Source organism: Benincasa hispida, chromosome 4 (assembly GCF_009727055.1).
Source record: "Benincasa hispida cultivar B227 chromosome 4, ASM972705v1, whole genome shotgun sequence".
Taxonomy (NCBI): domain Eukaryota; kingdom Viridiplantae; phylum Streptophyta; class Magnoliopsida; order Cucurbitales; family Cucurbitaceae; genus Benincasa; species Benincasa hispida.
In genome coordinates, this window is record NC_052352.1 from 68,665,648 (window position 1) to 68,683,088 (window position 17,441).

Sequence of the window (17,441 nt, forward strand, 5' to 3'; positions counted from 1 at the left end):
GATCGTCCAACGTGCACTAGACGATAGAATCAAAGTTAAACGATCGCGTAGACGACAACGAGGCTGCGAAGCTTGATCGTCTATGTGATCGCTTAACGCGGTGAAAGGTAAACAATTTACCTTGCGTTACTAAGCGATCGTTTAGTCCGTTACTAAGCGATGAAGCTTGATGATCAAAACGATTGTCTATGCGATCACTTAACGCGACGACAGGTAAACGGTTTACCTAGCGTTACTAAGCGATCGTTTAGTTAGTTACTAAGTGATGAAGCTTGCTGACCAAAACGATCATCTATGCGATCACTTAGCGCGACAACAGGTAAACAATTTACCTGCAGTTATTAAGCAATCGTTTAGTCAGTTACTAAGCGATGAAGCTTGCTGACTAAAACGATCTTCTATGAGATCACTTAATGCGATAACAGGTAAACGATTTACCTGGCATTACTAAGCATTCGTTTAGTCAGTTACTAAGCGATGGTGCTTACTGACCAAAACGATCTCCTAGTGTGTGTGCGCGTTAAGCGATACGCGAGCATCCCATCGTCTACACGACCCGATACTCAGCAATCGTGGAACGCTCGTCGACACGATGCAATCAACCCTTGATCACTTACCCGATCGTCTATACAATGCGATTATCAGCGATCGCGTACCCCATCGTCTGCACGATGCTATCAACCCTTGATCACATACCCCATTGTCTGCACGATGCGATCAACCCTTGATCGCATACCCTATCATCTAACTGATGCGATCAACCCTTAATCGTCTCCTTCCTCGAGAAAACCACAACGCTAGCTCCGACCTTCTATCAGAACGACTCAAAACTCAAACAGACTTTGAATATAGACTCGATAACGATTATTAATGCCCAAAAACGCATGGGCCTTTACAAACAACCGCAAATGTAAAAAAATTAAATCAAACCGAGGCTAACATCCATGAAAACATCCATAAATCCACACATCCACAGCAATTTAATGATTAAACAGTGTAGAAATGCACCCACCAAGAACGTATTTGCAATTCTTTTGCAGCAATGAATTGAAATATCAGAAAACTGAGTGCTCTGATACCAATTGAAGGAACTCTTATTCAAGAGTACCTACGAGCGGAATTAGATCTTTCCAATTTATTGTGACAAAATTACTGCATATACATTCAAAACATACTAATATGCATTCATAATGCTAAAGAGTCAAGAGATCATACCAGATGGAGGAGTTCTCCTTCACAGTGAGTCTAAAACCCAACCGTCTACCTCGAACAATCACCACCCGGACAGAAGGAAACGGAGAAGACAAGACCACTCAGAGCCCTCAGTATTCTTGGAGTGAGAATCCAAAGTGTGAGCTTTGTTCGGATTTGGTAGAGGGAAGGAGAAAGAGAGACCGTACACAATGATCAAGCAAGTGGGAGATAAGGTCGTCTATCGTATAGACAAGATGCTTGATTGTTTAGGTGAAGTATACGATCGTGTAGGAAAAAGTAAGCGATCATCTAAACGATCGTGTAGGAAAAGAGCGAGCGATCGTCCAAACGATCGCGTAGGAAAAACTAAGCGATCGTCTATATGATCGTTTAGTAAATATCGGGAGCTAAACGATCGCTTAGGAAAAGGTAAACGATCATTTAGTTAACAGCGCGCGACAGCGTAATCAGTAAGTGATCGCTTAGCAATATCGTATATGTAAGCGATCGTGCAGTCACTATCGTATAGGCACTGATTTTCTAAACGATGACACTATCTTTTTCACAATGTCCGCACACATTACTCCTGCACACCGTCAGCTATTTATAATGCACTCATCCATTATTTTGAACAGAAGAGACGCCGTCCCATTTCCTTTATAACCGTTCAATGAATGTGATCTTATCATATTCATAACATATAAATTAATATCATATATTAATTATAATATTTTTCTCTACTAGATATAAATCATATTTATATCCAATTTCCTCCAAATTAATGTATCTCATACATAAAGTTAATTATATCATATTTAATTAACTCGTTCAATTATATCATATATAATCGAACTTTCTCTTGTCAATTTGAACATTTCAAGCTGACCCAAAAACTGATTCTTAACTTGTATCCAAGCTACCAAAGGGATCTTAAAGACCTATGGCTCGAAGCTCCAATGGTACGTGCATAGCTAACTAAACTCTTTAGTCACAATATCCACTATCCGTTAACTGCCAGACATTCCATTAAAGATCGACAGTTGAATTCTTCTTTCCATAGATATATTTCTATGTCCATTGGATATAACCAATCATCAATACGATGACCCTTCACAGATGCTCGTAATTACAGCAGGTCAATTTACCGTTTTTCCCCTGTAATTACATCTTCTTCCTTAAGTACCACTAATCCCTCTAATGAATAATACAACATAGTTCTACTATGTGTGAACACCTCTCGTGCCATGAGAAGGTGCATGGCGCCACATCGTTCAAGCCCCTGGATCAGCCCTTAAGAGAGCAATCTATCTACTTACCCCTACTTTGGGGAAGGAGTGAACTCCATCTTGTGAAGCTAAGTTCCCAGCTCCCAAATCAAACGAATCCCCAAAATGGTAGGTTTGAGTTGGCATTCTGGCCACTCGCACCTATGCAAACCAAAGGACCGCCCTCAATGGCAAAAGTTCCCAACTCACTCAGGATTAAGGTCATGTTACCTATGGTCATCCTAGTGAAGTGAAGTCTCAATCATGAACGGTGTTATATGACAAGACATTAACACTCTTATACAAACTCTTTATATAGGACGCCCCCACTCGCATGTCCACTACAAGAATGATCAGGATCAGACCATCTGTGACAAGTCACAACATTTGTAACAATTCCACAAAGCGGGTCGCGTCCGTAATATTACCAGGATAAGGTTTCCCTCCTATGTTCATATACTACAGATTATTTTTGTTATCACTTAAGACATGATCCACTTGTATGTCACTACATACATGCTTAAGTTACATAAAGACAACCAGGGATATTATATTTATTGGTTTGTGGTAAAATAAAAAACATTTAAATGTGCAAAGTCAAGTAGTGAAGTAAATATCATTTATATTATATATCACAAGTGTTCATACAAAGTTGTTTACAAACTACAAGACACGAGACTTTAGGGCACAAACCCCAACAATCTGTGTCTACTCTATGACTTTCATGAGGTGTAACAGATACAAACAATGAAATTCAGGATGCATCATTGCCTTCTAAAAAGAAGCAAAGATCTTCATTGTTGATTATGTTAATTGGGGTATTATGTTCGACGGATTTTTAGGGTTTGGTAATGAATTTCCTTCCCCACCACAATTTAGATGCACCACTTTCCAAATATGTTGATAATACTTTCCTTTTGAATCTTTTTGTTTTCTATCTTAATCCGCTTAAATTTTAATGTATACTTTCCAAATTTAGTCTATTTATCAAAATTTTAGTTTTAATACTTTTAATAGATCTTAAAAAATTTTAGTCGTTGAAAGTTTTTTTTAATCAAGATTAACTAAATAATAATAATAATCATTTGGTAAAAATAAGTTTTTGGTCAATAGATTTTGGGTCTAGTTCCTATTTAGTCTCTAACTTTCAAAATGTTACATATTTAGTCCATAAATTTAGAGTTTAGTTTCAATTTAGTTCATAGGTTTCAAAATGTTAAAATTTTATCGTTGACATTTGAGTTTTGCTTCATTTTGGTCCATATGTTTCAAAATTTACACTTTTCACTACAATTTTTTCACTAAATACTCATTTTTTTTTGTCTTTAACGTTAATGTACGTTAACAAATTTAAAATAATTATAATTAATTAATTAAGTTTCCCTATTTTCCATCATTTTTAAAATTAAATTTGAAAACTCACTGCATGTTTTTTTAATTAATTAATCAATATTAATGTCAATGTTTGAAAGTAAGTATTTAATAAAAAATTAAAGTTAAAAAATATAAAATCTTGAAATCTAAGGACCAAATTGAAACAAAACTCAAATCTCAAGGGTAATATTGTAAGATTTTGAAACTTAGGGACTAAATTGAAATCAAATTCAAAACTTAAACACTAAATGTGTAACATTTTAAAACCTATGGACCAAATAGAGACAATATGTAAAATTTAGAATCAAAAGAATATATTTTTTTTTTAATCATTTTCATGCAAGAAAGTATAATATGTGAATATGTTTTCTATATTTAGAGTGAAGATACTAATAACAAAAATTTTATTTTTTTAAAAAAAAGAATAATAAACAAGTAGAGACTAAATTAAATATATTTTAAATGTATAAGGACTAAAATTGAATGAACTTTAAAGTATATGAACCAAAATAGTTTTTTTTTTTTTACCTTCATAATTTTAAAAATTGTCTATAAAAACTTAGGCCCGGTTTGATAATCATTTTGTTTTTTGTTTTTGTTTTTAAAAATTAAGTATATAGATACTTCTTTCACCTCCAAATTTCTTCATTTGTTATCTCCTTTTCACCAATGATTTAAAAAATCAAACCAAATTTTGATAACTAAAAAAGTTATTTTCAAAAAGTTATTTTTATTTTTGGAATTTGACTAAAGAATTAAACAATTGTACTTAAGAAAGATACAAATTATCATAATAAATACGGATAATATAAGTTTAATTTTCAAGAACAAAAATAAAAAACCAAATAGTTACCAAACAGAGCCTTAGATATTATTTATTATGGATAGCATTTTATAGATTTATCCATCTTTTATGCTTACTAAAATATGTTTACTTTAATAGATGAGATCAAATTTTTGTAGGAAATTTAAACCCACATAGTATGTGGGTTGAGCTATGACTATATTTGCAAGCATAGTATAGTGATTCAGTGGACAAAATTTGTAAGTGTGGATACATTACATACTAATGAAACTACAAAAGTATGAAAATGAAGATGCTACAACTCAGTAGCAACAAAATCCAGGAAGAAGTCATACAAAATTTCCCAGATTTACTCTTCTTTTCCATACTTGTTCTTGTATAAACACTAACCACCATATCTATGAACAGCCTTGCCACACCAAATAATAAAAAAATCATACATACAAACACCATTGTAGCTCCTTGGTTCTCTTGAGAACTCTGTTTCTCCCTAACCTTCTCAATCTCAGATCTACAAACAAGAAATACTCACTCATTTAGAATGGTTTCAGAAACAAAGATAAAATAATGAAGCAAAGTGGGGGTTTAACCTGAGAATTGCATTGTCTCTTAGTAGATTTTCCAACTGCAGAGAAATAAAGGACCTCCAAGAAATGAGATCACTAACATCTTTACCCTGCAAAGAAAACATTTAAACTCATGGATTGAAGGTTATGGAGATCAATCTTGAATAATAACTCAGAATCATACGGAGGTAAGAATTGACATACAATGCTCTCCTGGATTCTTAGGAGATTCCTTATGTCTTCACGACTCTTCTCTACGAGTATGTCGTTCTCTCGAATATCGTCATTGAACTGTCTGAAAATATTTCCATATTTGGAATGTAGTTCTTCCAAATACCGCTCCAGGATAGACAAGTTTAAATCAGATGAGCGGACTTTCTGCATTAGTATCTTTAGAACAGTGTCCCCAGGCATCCTGCCTGCTTGATGATGATGGCGCAGTTCTTGAAAGCTATCTGGTAAGTCGTCCTCCCTTGAAGAGGATATTTCTCCGTCGTAGTTATGATGTTCGCTGTCGTACTTTGTCGTTGGTTCACTGTCTGCAGAAAGTTCTGTTGAAATGAAGGTATTGTCCTGAACTGAAACCAAATCCTCCAGCATTTCCTCGACGGCATCCAATCCATAAACTTCAAAGACACTTAGTGTGCAGTAGAATTCTGAACCATGATGACTTAAAAGTCTTAATTTAAGGTATCTTACCCATTTTGGCTCCTTTAGGACAAAACTCTGAGCATGCTTTGCATTTGCAGCAGTAAAGTTTCCAAGCTTTATCCAAACATCTGTAGGATAAACCGAACTCCCAAGAAGCTCAAATTCCTTCAAATTGGAAGAGTGGTGCTCAAAATTAGCAATTTTAATTGTACGCACTAACGTTTCTTCAGAGAGTTCCAAGGTAACAAATTTTTCATCAGCAGAACATGGATTTCTGAGGTACTTGTCAATGTCCCTTTCTAATATATTTGAGGCTCCCTTGGCTTCCTTGTTAAAATCCAATACCTTTGACCCCTTTGAAGCTGCTGCATAGTTGTATTCTGCACCGCTAGGCTCTAACCTATGTAAAGTACTCTCCACTTGACCAGGTCTGATTTTGGTTTTTGAGATAAATGCTCTGCTTTTGAAAACTTCAAGGCCAAGGGGTAAAACATGAGATAGGCGATCAGCGTTTAGATTATCAATTTGAAAATTCCCTCCTAAGCCATCATTTTTCTTCACATCAGGCAGCTCTCCAAAAGCAAGCAAATTTACATTCTCATCAAAATTGTCATGATTTACATTTTCTTCACGAACAAAGATATCATCATCATAGGCTCTGGATTTTGCACTGTCTATGAACCGATCTTTTAGAAGGGCAACTGAACAATTTTTATTCTGACGGCTTTCAGTAATTATTTCAGAATGCTTGTAATTTCTGTACTTGGATTCATTCCAAGTTGATATGCTATCTTGTAGATTGGTGCAGCCATCTAAATAACAAACAGAGTTGAGCATAAGTAGTTATTTCTTATTTATTTACATGATCGTGTATAACGTGTGTAACGTGTTGTTAACTAAGAAAAGAGGAAATCGATTCTGCCATGTATGATGTAAAAGTAATTACAGTGATCTAAACTGATCTGCAGTCTTCAAATCCGCAGAAGAAGGTGTAGACATTGCAACATACATTTTCCCCCAGAAAATAGTACATTTTGTCCTATGATCTTATAACCCTTTTGTGGTTACTTTAATTCAGGTTTTATTCATTAGTATTGTTTTAGTAGAAACAATCAGATCCTTGTTTCCTAGAAAGTGTCACAAACCATTGAAAATCAAAAGGTACAGCCGACTTTGAAATCTCTGCAAACTATCAAATACTTTATACCCAAACTCCTAAAATAAAAACAAGAGAAAGGCGCAGTCATTTCTAAAACTAACAAGCATACTAGTCTAAAGCAGGCTCACATTCAATAGGAAAAAATCAAGGGGAAGCCATCCGATTCAAAATCACCATGAAAGAAATGTATCATGCTAATATACTCAATTTCTGTATCGTGTGCAAAACTATTTACAATCGAACTGAAAAAAATTTAGCGGTGTGGTGACTGTACATCTCAAATATAAAGAAAACAAATGCTATACCCATAATATGAAATAAAAATTGTATAACAGAGAAATTCCTCAGATTAGATTCTCAGATCATTGTAAATAAAAAGAGAGATAAAGAAAGTTCAGTTAGATACTGACCTTTACGACTGTTGCCCTGTCTGATCCACAAGCTAAAGAGGAAGAATAGCCCCCACAATACAAATACTAGGGACAGAAAGAACATATACAAGCGATTCCTCCCACTGGTAGTTTTCTCTAAAGCTCTTCTCTGCAGAAGAGCTCTACGTGACCGCTGCATCTCACATCAATTCAGGCCACTAATCCTCCAGTGCCCATGCCTGAGCATATAGAAAAGGGAGTATGCTGCACCAAATAAATCATGAGCTAACATTCAATTTCACTTCCCAAACATATGAGCAATGGTATAGAATTATCCAGATGTAAGAAAAAGGAGAAGAATAGTTATGAATAAATATCCAAGCCAGGCATGTTACAGCAGAATGTTGTGTCTATTTCAAGTCACCCCTTCGATAAAGGAAACGATAGCTTTTGTAACAGCTCCGTAATTTCATACTTGAGAAGAAATGAAACATAAGTAAATTAGAATATGAATTTAAATACTGTAAGGCGCTCCAAGGTTCATCAAAAATATAGTAGATCATTGATAGCTAGTCTTCAAAACTTCAGCAGCAACATTAATAACAAATTTTCAATTGCTAAAAAAAAAAGCTCTTCACCGTCAAATAATGAAACATCCTGAATAATTCGTATAGGAAATCTAATATGTTTCTTAACGATGATCTCGTTTACTGAAAATGAAAAGTTGTCGAAAAGATAAATAAAGATCTTGGCAGCTAAGCAAATAACACCTTTTGATGCAAAAGAAACACCGTCCCACCAAAACCGGATGGTGTCGTGGCCACATCTAAGAGGATCGAGATGAATTAAAAGACCTTCTAGTTGATCATTACCTGGTTTTGATGGTGTCGGTAAACCAATTGAATTAGCAGACACTTCTTTATTTCACCATTTCACACAGATCACAGATTCATTAAAAACAAAACGGAAGGGGAAAAACTATAAACAAAATCGATCAGTTGATACAAATGTAGATAGGAGAATTGACTGAAATCGCATGCAAACCTTGAATTGCGATGGGCATCGGGAATCTGGAAATGGAAAGCAGCGAAGGAATAGAAGAAGGAATTGAGAGAATGAAGTGTGAAGTTGAAGCAAAGAGAATTAATGGAAGTAAAAGCATAGATTGACCTGATTGAAGGTGAAGATTAACGTATACGCCGCGTCTTTGGAGCGTCGTCAAGGCGTTTCATGATCGAAATCTTCAATTTCGTTTTCATTTGCAAACAGTTCTACTCCACAATTTCAAATCGAATTCTCTCTCTAAGCTTTCATTTCCACTGTTTATCTTCTCTCTCTAACTTCAAAAATTAAGAACAAAATTGTATTTCCCTCCGGACGTAAGCATCACTTAACTCTACTCTTTACCCTCTTCTTCCTTCTCATCTCACCAAATTACATCAATTTTTTATTTTAAATATTTCATTTTTTACTGTTTGTTTAAGTTCTTTTTCATCTTTATTTCAAATAATAACTCAATATTTCACACATTTTTTTCAGATAACTTTTTTTCATGTTATAAAGGAGGGTAATTATTTTGAAGGGTAGAATTACTAAAATATTTATAAATATTGTAAAATATCATTATCTATCCATGATAAATCGCAGTGGATATCTATCACAATCTATCAGTATCGTTATCTATGTTAATAGGCAGATATTTGTTATATTTATATATAAATTGACTCATTTTCTTTATTTGAAAACAATTCTAAAAAGATTCATTCATTTGATGAGATATAAACTAAAGTCATATATTTGCTTAAAATAGAACTATAAAAAATAAGATGTATAGTTTTGGAATAATTATAGACGATTGACTATCGACTTAAGGTTAAATGTCCGATTCTTCTACTACACATATTGTAGAAAAACCTTATCATGGTCTAAAAAAAAAAAAAAATCCAAATTCCATCCTATACATTTAGGTTAAATTACAAATTTAGAATTTGAATCTATATTCTTTAAAGTTTTTAAAAAATTCGGAAATCCATCAACAAAAAAAAATTGAAAGTATAGAATTATTGAAGACATAAAATTTAAATTATATTTTTTTTTACATCTAAGATGTGAGAATCAAAACATTAATTTTGAGATTGATAGTACAAGCACTATGTCAATTCAACGCTTATGTTTACAACTTAAATTTATATGTAATAGCTTAACTCATTTGGAATAATTTTGGATTTGGGATTTGAGAACAAATTTGTAATTTAAATTGTTTTTAAATGAGTTATATTGAAAAAAAATATATATTTCTTTATTAATTTTATTTGAAGATATAGAAATATTAAAATGACATGATTGGAGCTGAGCGACAGCCAATCAAAGTGTGACATCTACAAGGAAATGTGAGGTGGCAATAACTGATTTGACAGGTCCATGTCAGCCGCATTAATTATCTTTTCCGCTTATATTTACATTACATTTTCATTTATTCTTATGCCACAATGACAAATGTAGAATACGATGTGGATATAATTTTACGGCAGATTTTTTGTATTGTAATTTTTTAGAATAAATAGGGTCCAATTTTCCAACTGTAACTCCTTTGCCGGCACGTTTTACGTTTTTGTGTAGACCCAACCGACTTTTAAAATGTCACTAAGCCACACCCACATTTACAACGTTTCACTTCAAAAATAAATTACTTAATACTTTAAGATCTAATTTATTTATGTCAAAGAGAGAATGGTTGAATCCACGTACGAGGATATTATGATTTGAATCCTTCTAATCTAATATGGTTTTAAAAAATCTAATTTGTTTATTTTAAAAAAAACTTGTTTATTTTAATAAGTTGGTATTAGTTTATCACTATTCTTTTATTTTCAATATAAATTTTAAAAATTATTTTAGATGACAAAACTACTTAAAGTATTTTCAAATAATAACAAAATATAGAGTCTATCATATTATGATAGACTACTATCTATGTCTATCGAGATACAGATAGACACAAATAGACATAGATAGTAATCTAGCACGATCTATCGCAAATAGATTATGATATTTTGCTATGATTTGTAAATATTTTGGTGTATTTTTCTATATGTGGAAATAACTCTATGAATTTTGAAATATATTTACTTTGTGTCTTTTTCTTAAGTGGTTTTTTTTAGTGTCGAGAGATTTTTCAATTTTTTTGTTTTTTGTTATTTTATCAATTTTTATAAAAATTGACTTCAAATAAACAAGCAACAAATTTCAAAATTTTTTAAGAGTATATGAATCAATATAGTAGCCAAGAGTGAGGAAAATTAGTGGGTAATTGTTTTAGAAAAGAAAATTGTTGAAAATATTTTTAAATATAACAAAATGTCACGATCTACTAGTAAAAGACATTGATAGACATCCATCAGCATCAGTAATAGACATTGATAGACGTAAACATATATTATTTTTTATTATTATTATAACTGTCGATCACTGATAGATAGTAACATTTTGCTATATTTGTAAATGAATTATCTATTTTTTTATATTTACAAAGAACCTATAATTAGTGATATTTGACATGTATTATCTCCTTTTAAAGTGTTTAAATCTTCATACTCTCAAATAGAAAAATCTAAAAAGTAAAAAGGTTCCATTCCAACTTCTTTAATTGGTTTAACTAAAAAAATCGTGTTATATCTCACTCTTAATTTATTTTTAAAATTTTAGCGCATAACATCAAACTGTTTTTTTTTTTTTTTTTTATCTTTTTTTAATTTCAATATCACTGTTTCATAATAGATCAACATATATATTATAAACAAAGCCTCATGTTTATTCGTAAAAGTAGGCATCTATGATATATAATTGGAACCATTATTTCTAGTGGAATGAGACTTATTTGAGTGATTCTAAAAACAAGATTATAAAGGTTTCATTGTTCTTATTAATTAGTATCAGAATTATAGTCTAAATCTAGTTATCTGTTGATCCTTAGGTCGGGAGTTTGGACAATAAACAATGTAGCTTATTCAAAATCTTTTTAATACATCTCACCAAATGATGAATTTAAAGTAATAGATTTGATCACACACATGTACTAAAAAAGGATTATACTAAAATAAAGCTTAATCGCACAAATTGTTTGACAACTAATAATATCTTATAAATGTGTGATATTGTCCACTTTAAAAATAATTCCACTTAAAGGTCTTAATCAATCAAGTTTGTCTCTCACTTAAATACTTATGATCTTCTTCAATAGTTGGCTAAGGGAGGACTTTAATCCTATTTTTAACACACAAAATCGTAATAGGGCATTGATAATGAAGTTTAGAAGAGATAGCTTAAGCGAGAGGAATTGTTAATTAGTTCAACCCGTGACAAATTTAGAAATTTTGTTAACAAAAGACTTTATAATTAAGTAAAAATAATTTATATGTGAATAGTTATAAAAGTTCATAAATAAACAAAAACAAATCTAAAAACACTTTTAAAATGAGGTTGAATAGTCACTCCCTACCTGACTTCCTTCTTAATTTCAGTTGTATTAATGGAAATTAATGTAATTATTGATTTTTTAAAAAGAATGAAGGTCGAAAAAAAACTTGAAAAAATAAATGTGCGGTATGAGATTCAAACTTGAGTCTAGAGTGAGTTGGGAGACACAACTATCATTGGATTAGCTAAAGTTATTATTATTTTGTTATATATATATATATATTATGTAAAAAAATATAAAGTTGAGGAAGAGCCAAATCCTTTAGGTGGGCAAAATTCCTCCAGAATCCAATCTGGTTAGGTTTTTAAATATTTTTTCATATATATAAATTAGTTTTTAAATATTTTCTGTTTATATATAATTATATTTTTAAATATTTTCTCTCTATATATATTAGGTATTTAACTTTTTACCTTAGTTTTTAATTTAGCCTAAGTCCAATTAAAGTGTCCAAGCCCAAACCAAAGATAATTTTACGGAAAAAAATTAAAAGAAAAGTCTAGGAAATAAAAGGGAAAATGGGGAATGGGTCCTCGTGAGGACTCGTTTCTCCGACGGGGAATCCCCGTCCCTGTCTTCGCCTTGAAATACGAGGATGGGGATAAAATTTTCCATCAGAGATGGGGATGGGGAACTCTCCCTGACCCGGTCCGACGCCGTTGTCAACCCTAAGACCCTAGACCCAATCTACCATTGAGTTTAGTTGATCTAAATAAAGACTAGCAAAAGAGATCATCTTAGCAAAGGCTTTGCATCTGCTATAGGAAAAATGAACCTCATTTCTTTTGGATCTAGTGGACCAATTGAGAGTAGCATGTTCAAAGGGCCAAGAGGTTATTTATGGTCGTACCTTCACAAGAAGCAAGTTTACAACCTGGTGAATCTGGTTTAGGTGGCATTATCACAAATGACTTTATTGTTGGTTTTTGTTGAAGTTCTTCATTGAAAATTAAGATATATAGAAAATTCATCCCACAAATATATCTTTATACATTAATTATTCTTCCCATTTTAAGCTTGTTTTGAGATGGAATTCCATATTTATCTACTATGATATCACTCATAAAACCTAAACGAATATTTGGTCTTTAGAAAAAAATCCAATTAAAAAATGAATTATTAAGATCTCAGATTGAAAAGTTGGAAAGACCTAATCGTACCATTCTTATAATATAATATATACGATTAATCTTTTTTATTTTCTATTGATTTTGATATGGAACTTCATATAGTTTTTTCCTTTGAAATGCTTGTGTACGCAAGATTGTCATAAGGCTCTACAAATGGCTTATTAACATTTTTGTTTCATTTTATAATATCTATTTTCAAGAAGAAAAATGACTTCCCCTCCTAAAGAACAATAACAATAAAAGTGCGTTTCTTATTCTTTAGAATAAGCAAAGTTAATGTCCTAAGTGTATTACTAACCTCTTCAACCTAAACTCTTCACCAGAGATTTGAAGGCGTCTTGGAGAATAATATGTACCTAAGAAATTTATATATAGTCATAACAAAGCCCATATGGAGACCAAAGCAATATTTTATCAACCAATAAAAAAGTGTATCCCAGAATAAGTACCTTCATTAATCCATAAAATTCACATATTTGCTTTTTTATATTTCTTTTATATATATATATATTTTTTATTATTTTACAATATATGGCGTGGGATTGATTGACAAACTTTATGCTAGTTGACCTTATATTTATGTTACCTTTTTTTTTTTTAATTTGTTAAGAACATTTATAGGAGCCTTTAATCTCTTTTAAAGGGAGGCAATGCTTCTTTAGATCTATTACCGAATGTTCTTAAAAAGGATGAGAAAACAAAATGAAATTTGTTAAAATAACCATCTCTTTAATGTAATAAATGTCAAGCATTTTGGTACGAAAAAGGAACGTCATGGATAGCAATAAAATTTGCTACATTGAATTTGACTTAATGACATTGGCATGACTTCCGTCCAAGGTTAGAGGTTCAATCTCTTATCCGTAATTGTTGTACTAAAAAACAGTAACAAAATTTCACTATAAATTTGTTTAATAAGAAATAACATGCACATTTGTTAGACCGATCCATTGAAAATTTAGATTCAAATATTAATATTAACATTAATATTGTACTTTGAATTTTATATCATCTTAAATTAATTTTAGTTATTGTACTCTTTCAATAAATTTTAAGATAATAGTCCGAGATGTTAATTTGTTGTTAGTTTCCTTTTTCTCTTTTTATTAAAAAAAAAAAAACATATTTACATTCTCTTGATAAATTTTGGAAACATATTCCTTACCTATCTTTTTCTTGTATGAAAATTATTTTTATTATTTAACCTATTTTGATAAAAAAAAAAAATTAACTTTAAATGAATAATTTTAAGATTTATTAAAAGTATAGAGAGTAAATCTAAACAATTAAAAGTATAAAAATTAAAATAAATTGGAGCCTAAATATAGGATTAAAAATGTGGTTTTAACTCAACTTAAATGACACATGATTATCTACGTCAAAATGAGTATCTTCAGGTCAAAGATTCAATTGTCTCACCCATATATATTACGATAAAAGTGATAGAATTATCTACTGGATAAAAAAAATACATTAATAGCTTTTTTTTTTTTTAATACATTAATAGCCTTTTTTTTTTTAATGAACATCTCAGACAGAACGTAGAAAAATTACCTCTTTTTTATGTCTCTCTTAGTATTGTTGGAAGAGTTGATAAGCTCGCACTAAGTATTTGCTCTATTCAATCTACTAATTGGTTTCTCACAATAATGCCTCTTTTTATAACACTCTGAAATATATTTTTAAAAAAAAGGACAAAAAATAAATGGGTATATCTACACATGCCATTCATGATCAATAATAAATTGAGTTACATGCACCTAGAAATTAGAAATTAATGAGCCAATGCATCTTGAAATCTAACAAGGACTGCATTATGCATCTATCTTATATTGGAAACAAGATTATTGGTGCCTTATCAAGATCTATATCACAATATTTGTTTTGGATAAATTTACAAATAAACCAAAAATTATGAAAAAGAAAAAGGAAAAAAGTAAGTATACGTGAAAGTAAACTTGTTAAAAAAATGAAAGTAAACTTGAATTCAAGTAATTAGTCAACGTGTCAACTAATTAATGATCCAGTTAGATTTAATCCTAACTTGATAAGAAAAAATCAATCTCATCTTAATCTTAAGAGAAAAAGGTAAATTTCAGGTCATTTTCCTATAAATATACTATTATAGTTCATATGATGTAACTTGATCTTAATTTGAAACTTAAACTTCTGACTTATTCCTATTCTGTCGTTCTTCGTCTCTAATTTTAGCATTAAAGCTCATTTTTCTTTGTTTAGCAGATTCTATGTTCGTCAAGTTACAAATTTATCGATGTTTTCACATGAGGGGTCAAGTGCATAGACCTTATTATTTAACAAATTTTAAGAAATAAAATAAAATAATGTTAGGAAGTTACTCCCAAAAAATTGTTTTTGTTATATTACAAGCCTTTGAAGGCATGTTTGAGTGGTAGCTAGAGAGCACATTTTATTTATTTATTTTTCTTTTTTCTATATCTTTTCTTCCCACGCCCATTCATAGCCGTTGGTTGTTGCCCTTTATTATCTTTTTTCCCTGTATATATTAATCTTGGGAAGATGAGGAAGGCAAAATAATAATAATAATAATAAATAAATAAAAAGAGGAGGAAAGGAAAAAAAAAAAAATTTTAAAAAAGGAAAGAGAAGGAAAGGAATAAAAAAGAATATTTTGGTCCTATACTTTGAGTTCCATTTTATTTTAATCAATGCATTTCTAATTGGCCAAATTCAATCTTTATTTCTATTAATCTTAAATTTAGTTTCTATACTTTCAATAAATTTAAATTTAAATTTTATTGAAATTATTTAAATAATGATAATTTATATGCAAGAAAATATGCAAAATTAATAATTTTTTAAGAAATTTATAAATGGTAATAGAGATTTTTTTTTTATAAAAAAATCAACAACATAACTATTTTTAAGAATGTTAAAGATATTTTTTTAATAAAAATAATAAACCTAGTTAAAGGAAAAATGACCGCATGAACTAAAATAAAATGCTGTCTGATGAAAATTTGAGGTCTTTGGAAAGAAAAAACTAAGTGTGATTTAGAAAGTGAGTATTTTAACCAATGCAAGCTTAACCATATGCTATGAAGCACAGACACAGATGCGGTTATATAATATGGATACGATCAGATATTGCAATTCATCAATTTCTAAAAAACTAAGATACGGATACGTCTGAGGATACATCATTTATATATATATTTCTAAAAAATGAAAATACTGATACATTAAAAATACATTTTCTTTTTCTTAAAAAAATCTAGGATATAGATAAATTTAACATATAAGTTAATAACAATAGCACAAAATAGAATGCAAATACTAAAATACAATACAAAAAGAGTAACATCTAAGATGTTGAAATACAATAGTTAATAAAATGCAATAGAAAAGTGACTCATATTACAAAACAAGAAGAAGATTAGAAGGAATGGTATGAAGATAAACGAAGAACTTCTTCATTGAATTGTTGAAGATATCCAAATGATTTATATTTTAGTGGATTTTATGGAGACTCAAATGTGAAGATGAAGATAGATGATTCTAGGGTTTGGTCTTTTATTTATTTTTTTCCTTTTAGTTTTTGACTCGAGTAGTGAGCTTTTTAAATAGGTTGCCTAGTTTTAGATCGAGAAAGATTAGATGAGTTGCTTGTCTTTTTTCTTTAAAAAAAGGCATGCGTAGAAATAGATACGTTAAATCGCGTGTCAGATACGTATCTGGGAAGTGTCTAGATGTATCGGTATCCGATACGTGTCTGATATGGATTCTTTGCCTCACATGAAATATCTGTGTTTCATAGACCATACGACAAAGGTATAGAAAAGATGTTCGGTCGAAGTATCATTTATTGTGTGTCGTCACGTCCACAATAATGAAATTAGTCGACATTAATTTAAGTATGGTTGATTGACATTAATATAAGTAAGGTTTAAAAGGTTGATTTCCTAATGTTGTGGTCATAACCTTCCTACAAAATATCGATTTCATAGATATTTATAGAAATTTATAAAAATCAAAAATCAAAAAAATAAATTTAAATTAGTAAATAAACATTTTGTGAGGACCTTTAATATTAATATTGTTGTTTTCAAAACTTATTAGAGAAATATTGTTGTTTTGAAACTTATTAGAGAAATATTGTTGTTTTGGAAGTTCGATGCTAGAGGTCGAACGTTGGGAACTCGACTAATGTGGAGGTCGAACATTGAGAACTCGACGAACAAAGAAAAACTTGGAAACAATACATAGGTCGAAACTTCAACTCTCGACAAGGGAAATCTCGCGAATCTCGCTTAGGTTGTCGAAGGTTGAAGTTTCGATATACATCCACCATCGAGATTGCAGGTTTATTACTTTTCTTTTTCCCTCATAGAGGAAATAAAATAATGAGATGGTATACTATATGTATCTGTGTACTCGAGCTGCTTCTAACAACCTATGCATTTTGTTATC

The 17,441-nt window shown here is 30.8% G+C and overlaps 1 protein-coding gene across 6 annotated transcripts; it reads right to left on the minus strand.

Annotated features, from left to right (window-relative positions):
* Window positions 1-4,837: 4,837 nt before the first annotated feature.
* LOC120076327 (SUN domain-containing protein 4-like) lies at window positions 4,838-14,589 on the minus strand. 6 transcript variants are annotated; one of them, XM_039030121.1, is made up of 7 exons: window positions 8,556-8,775; window positions 8,430-8,455; window positions 8,156-8,257; window positions 7,425-7,649; window positions 5,409-6,667; window positions 5,229-5,314; window positions 4,838-5,149 (listed from the first exon to the last, which is right to left on the minus strand). In XM_039030121.1, the coding sequence occupies exons 4-7, from the start codon at window positions 7,582-7,584 to the stop codon at window positions 4,909-4,911; spliced, it is 1,746 nt and encodes a 581-aa protein (XP_038886049.1). In that variant the 5' UTR covers window positions 7,585-7,649; window positions 8,156-8,257; window positions 8,430-8,455; window positions 8,556-8,775; the 3' UTR covers window positions 4,838-4,908. The 6 variants fall into 6 exon arrangements, with proteins under 6 accessions (XP_038886049.1, XP_038886050.1, XP_038886045.1 ...); XM_039030122.1 differs by lacking the exons at window positions 8,156-8,257; window positions 8,430-8,455; window positions 8,556-8,775 and adding exons at window positions 13,291-13,348; window positions 14,547-14,589; XM_039030117.1 differs by lacking the exon at window positions 8,156-8,257.
* Between the last annotated feature and the right edge of the window lie 2,852 nt (window positions 14,590-17,441).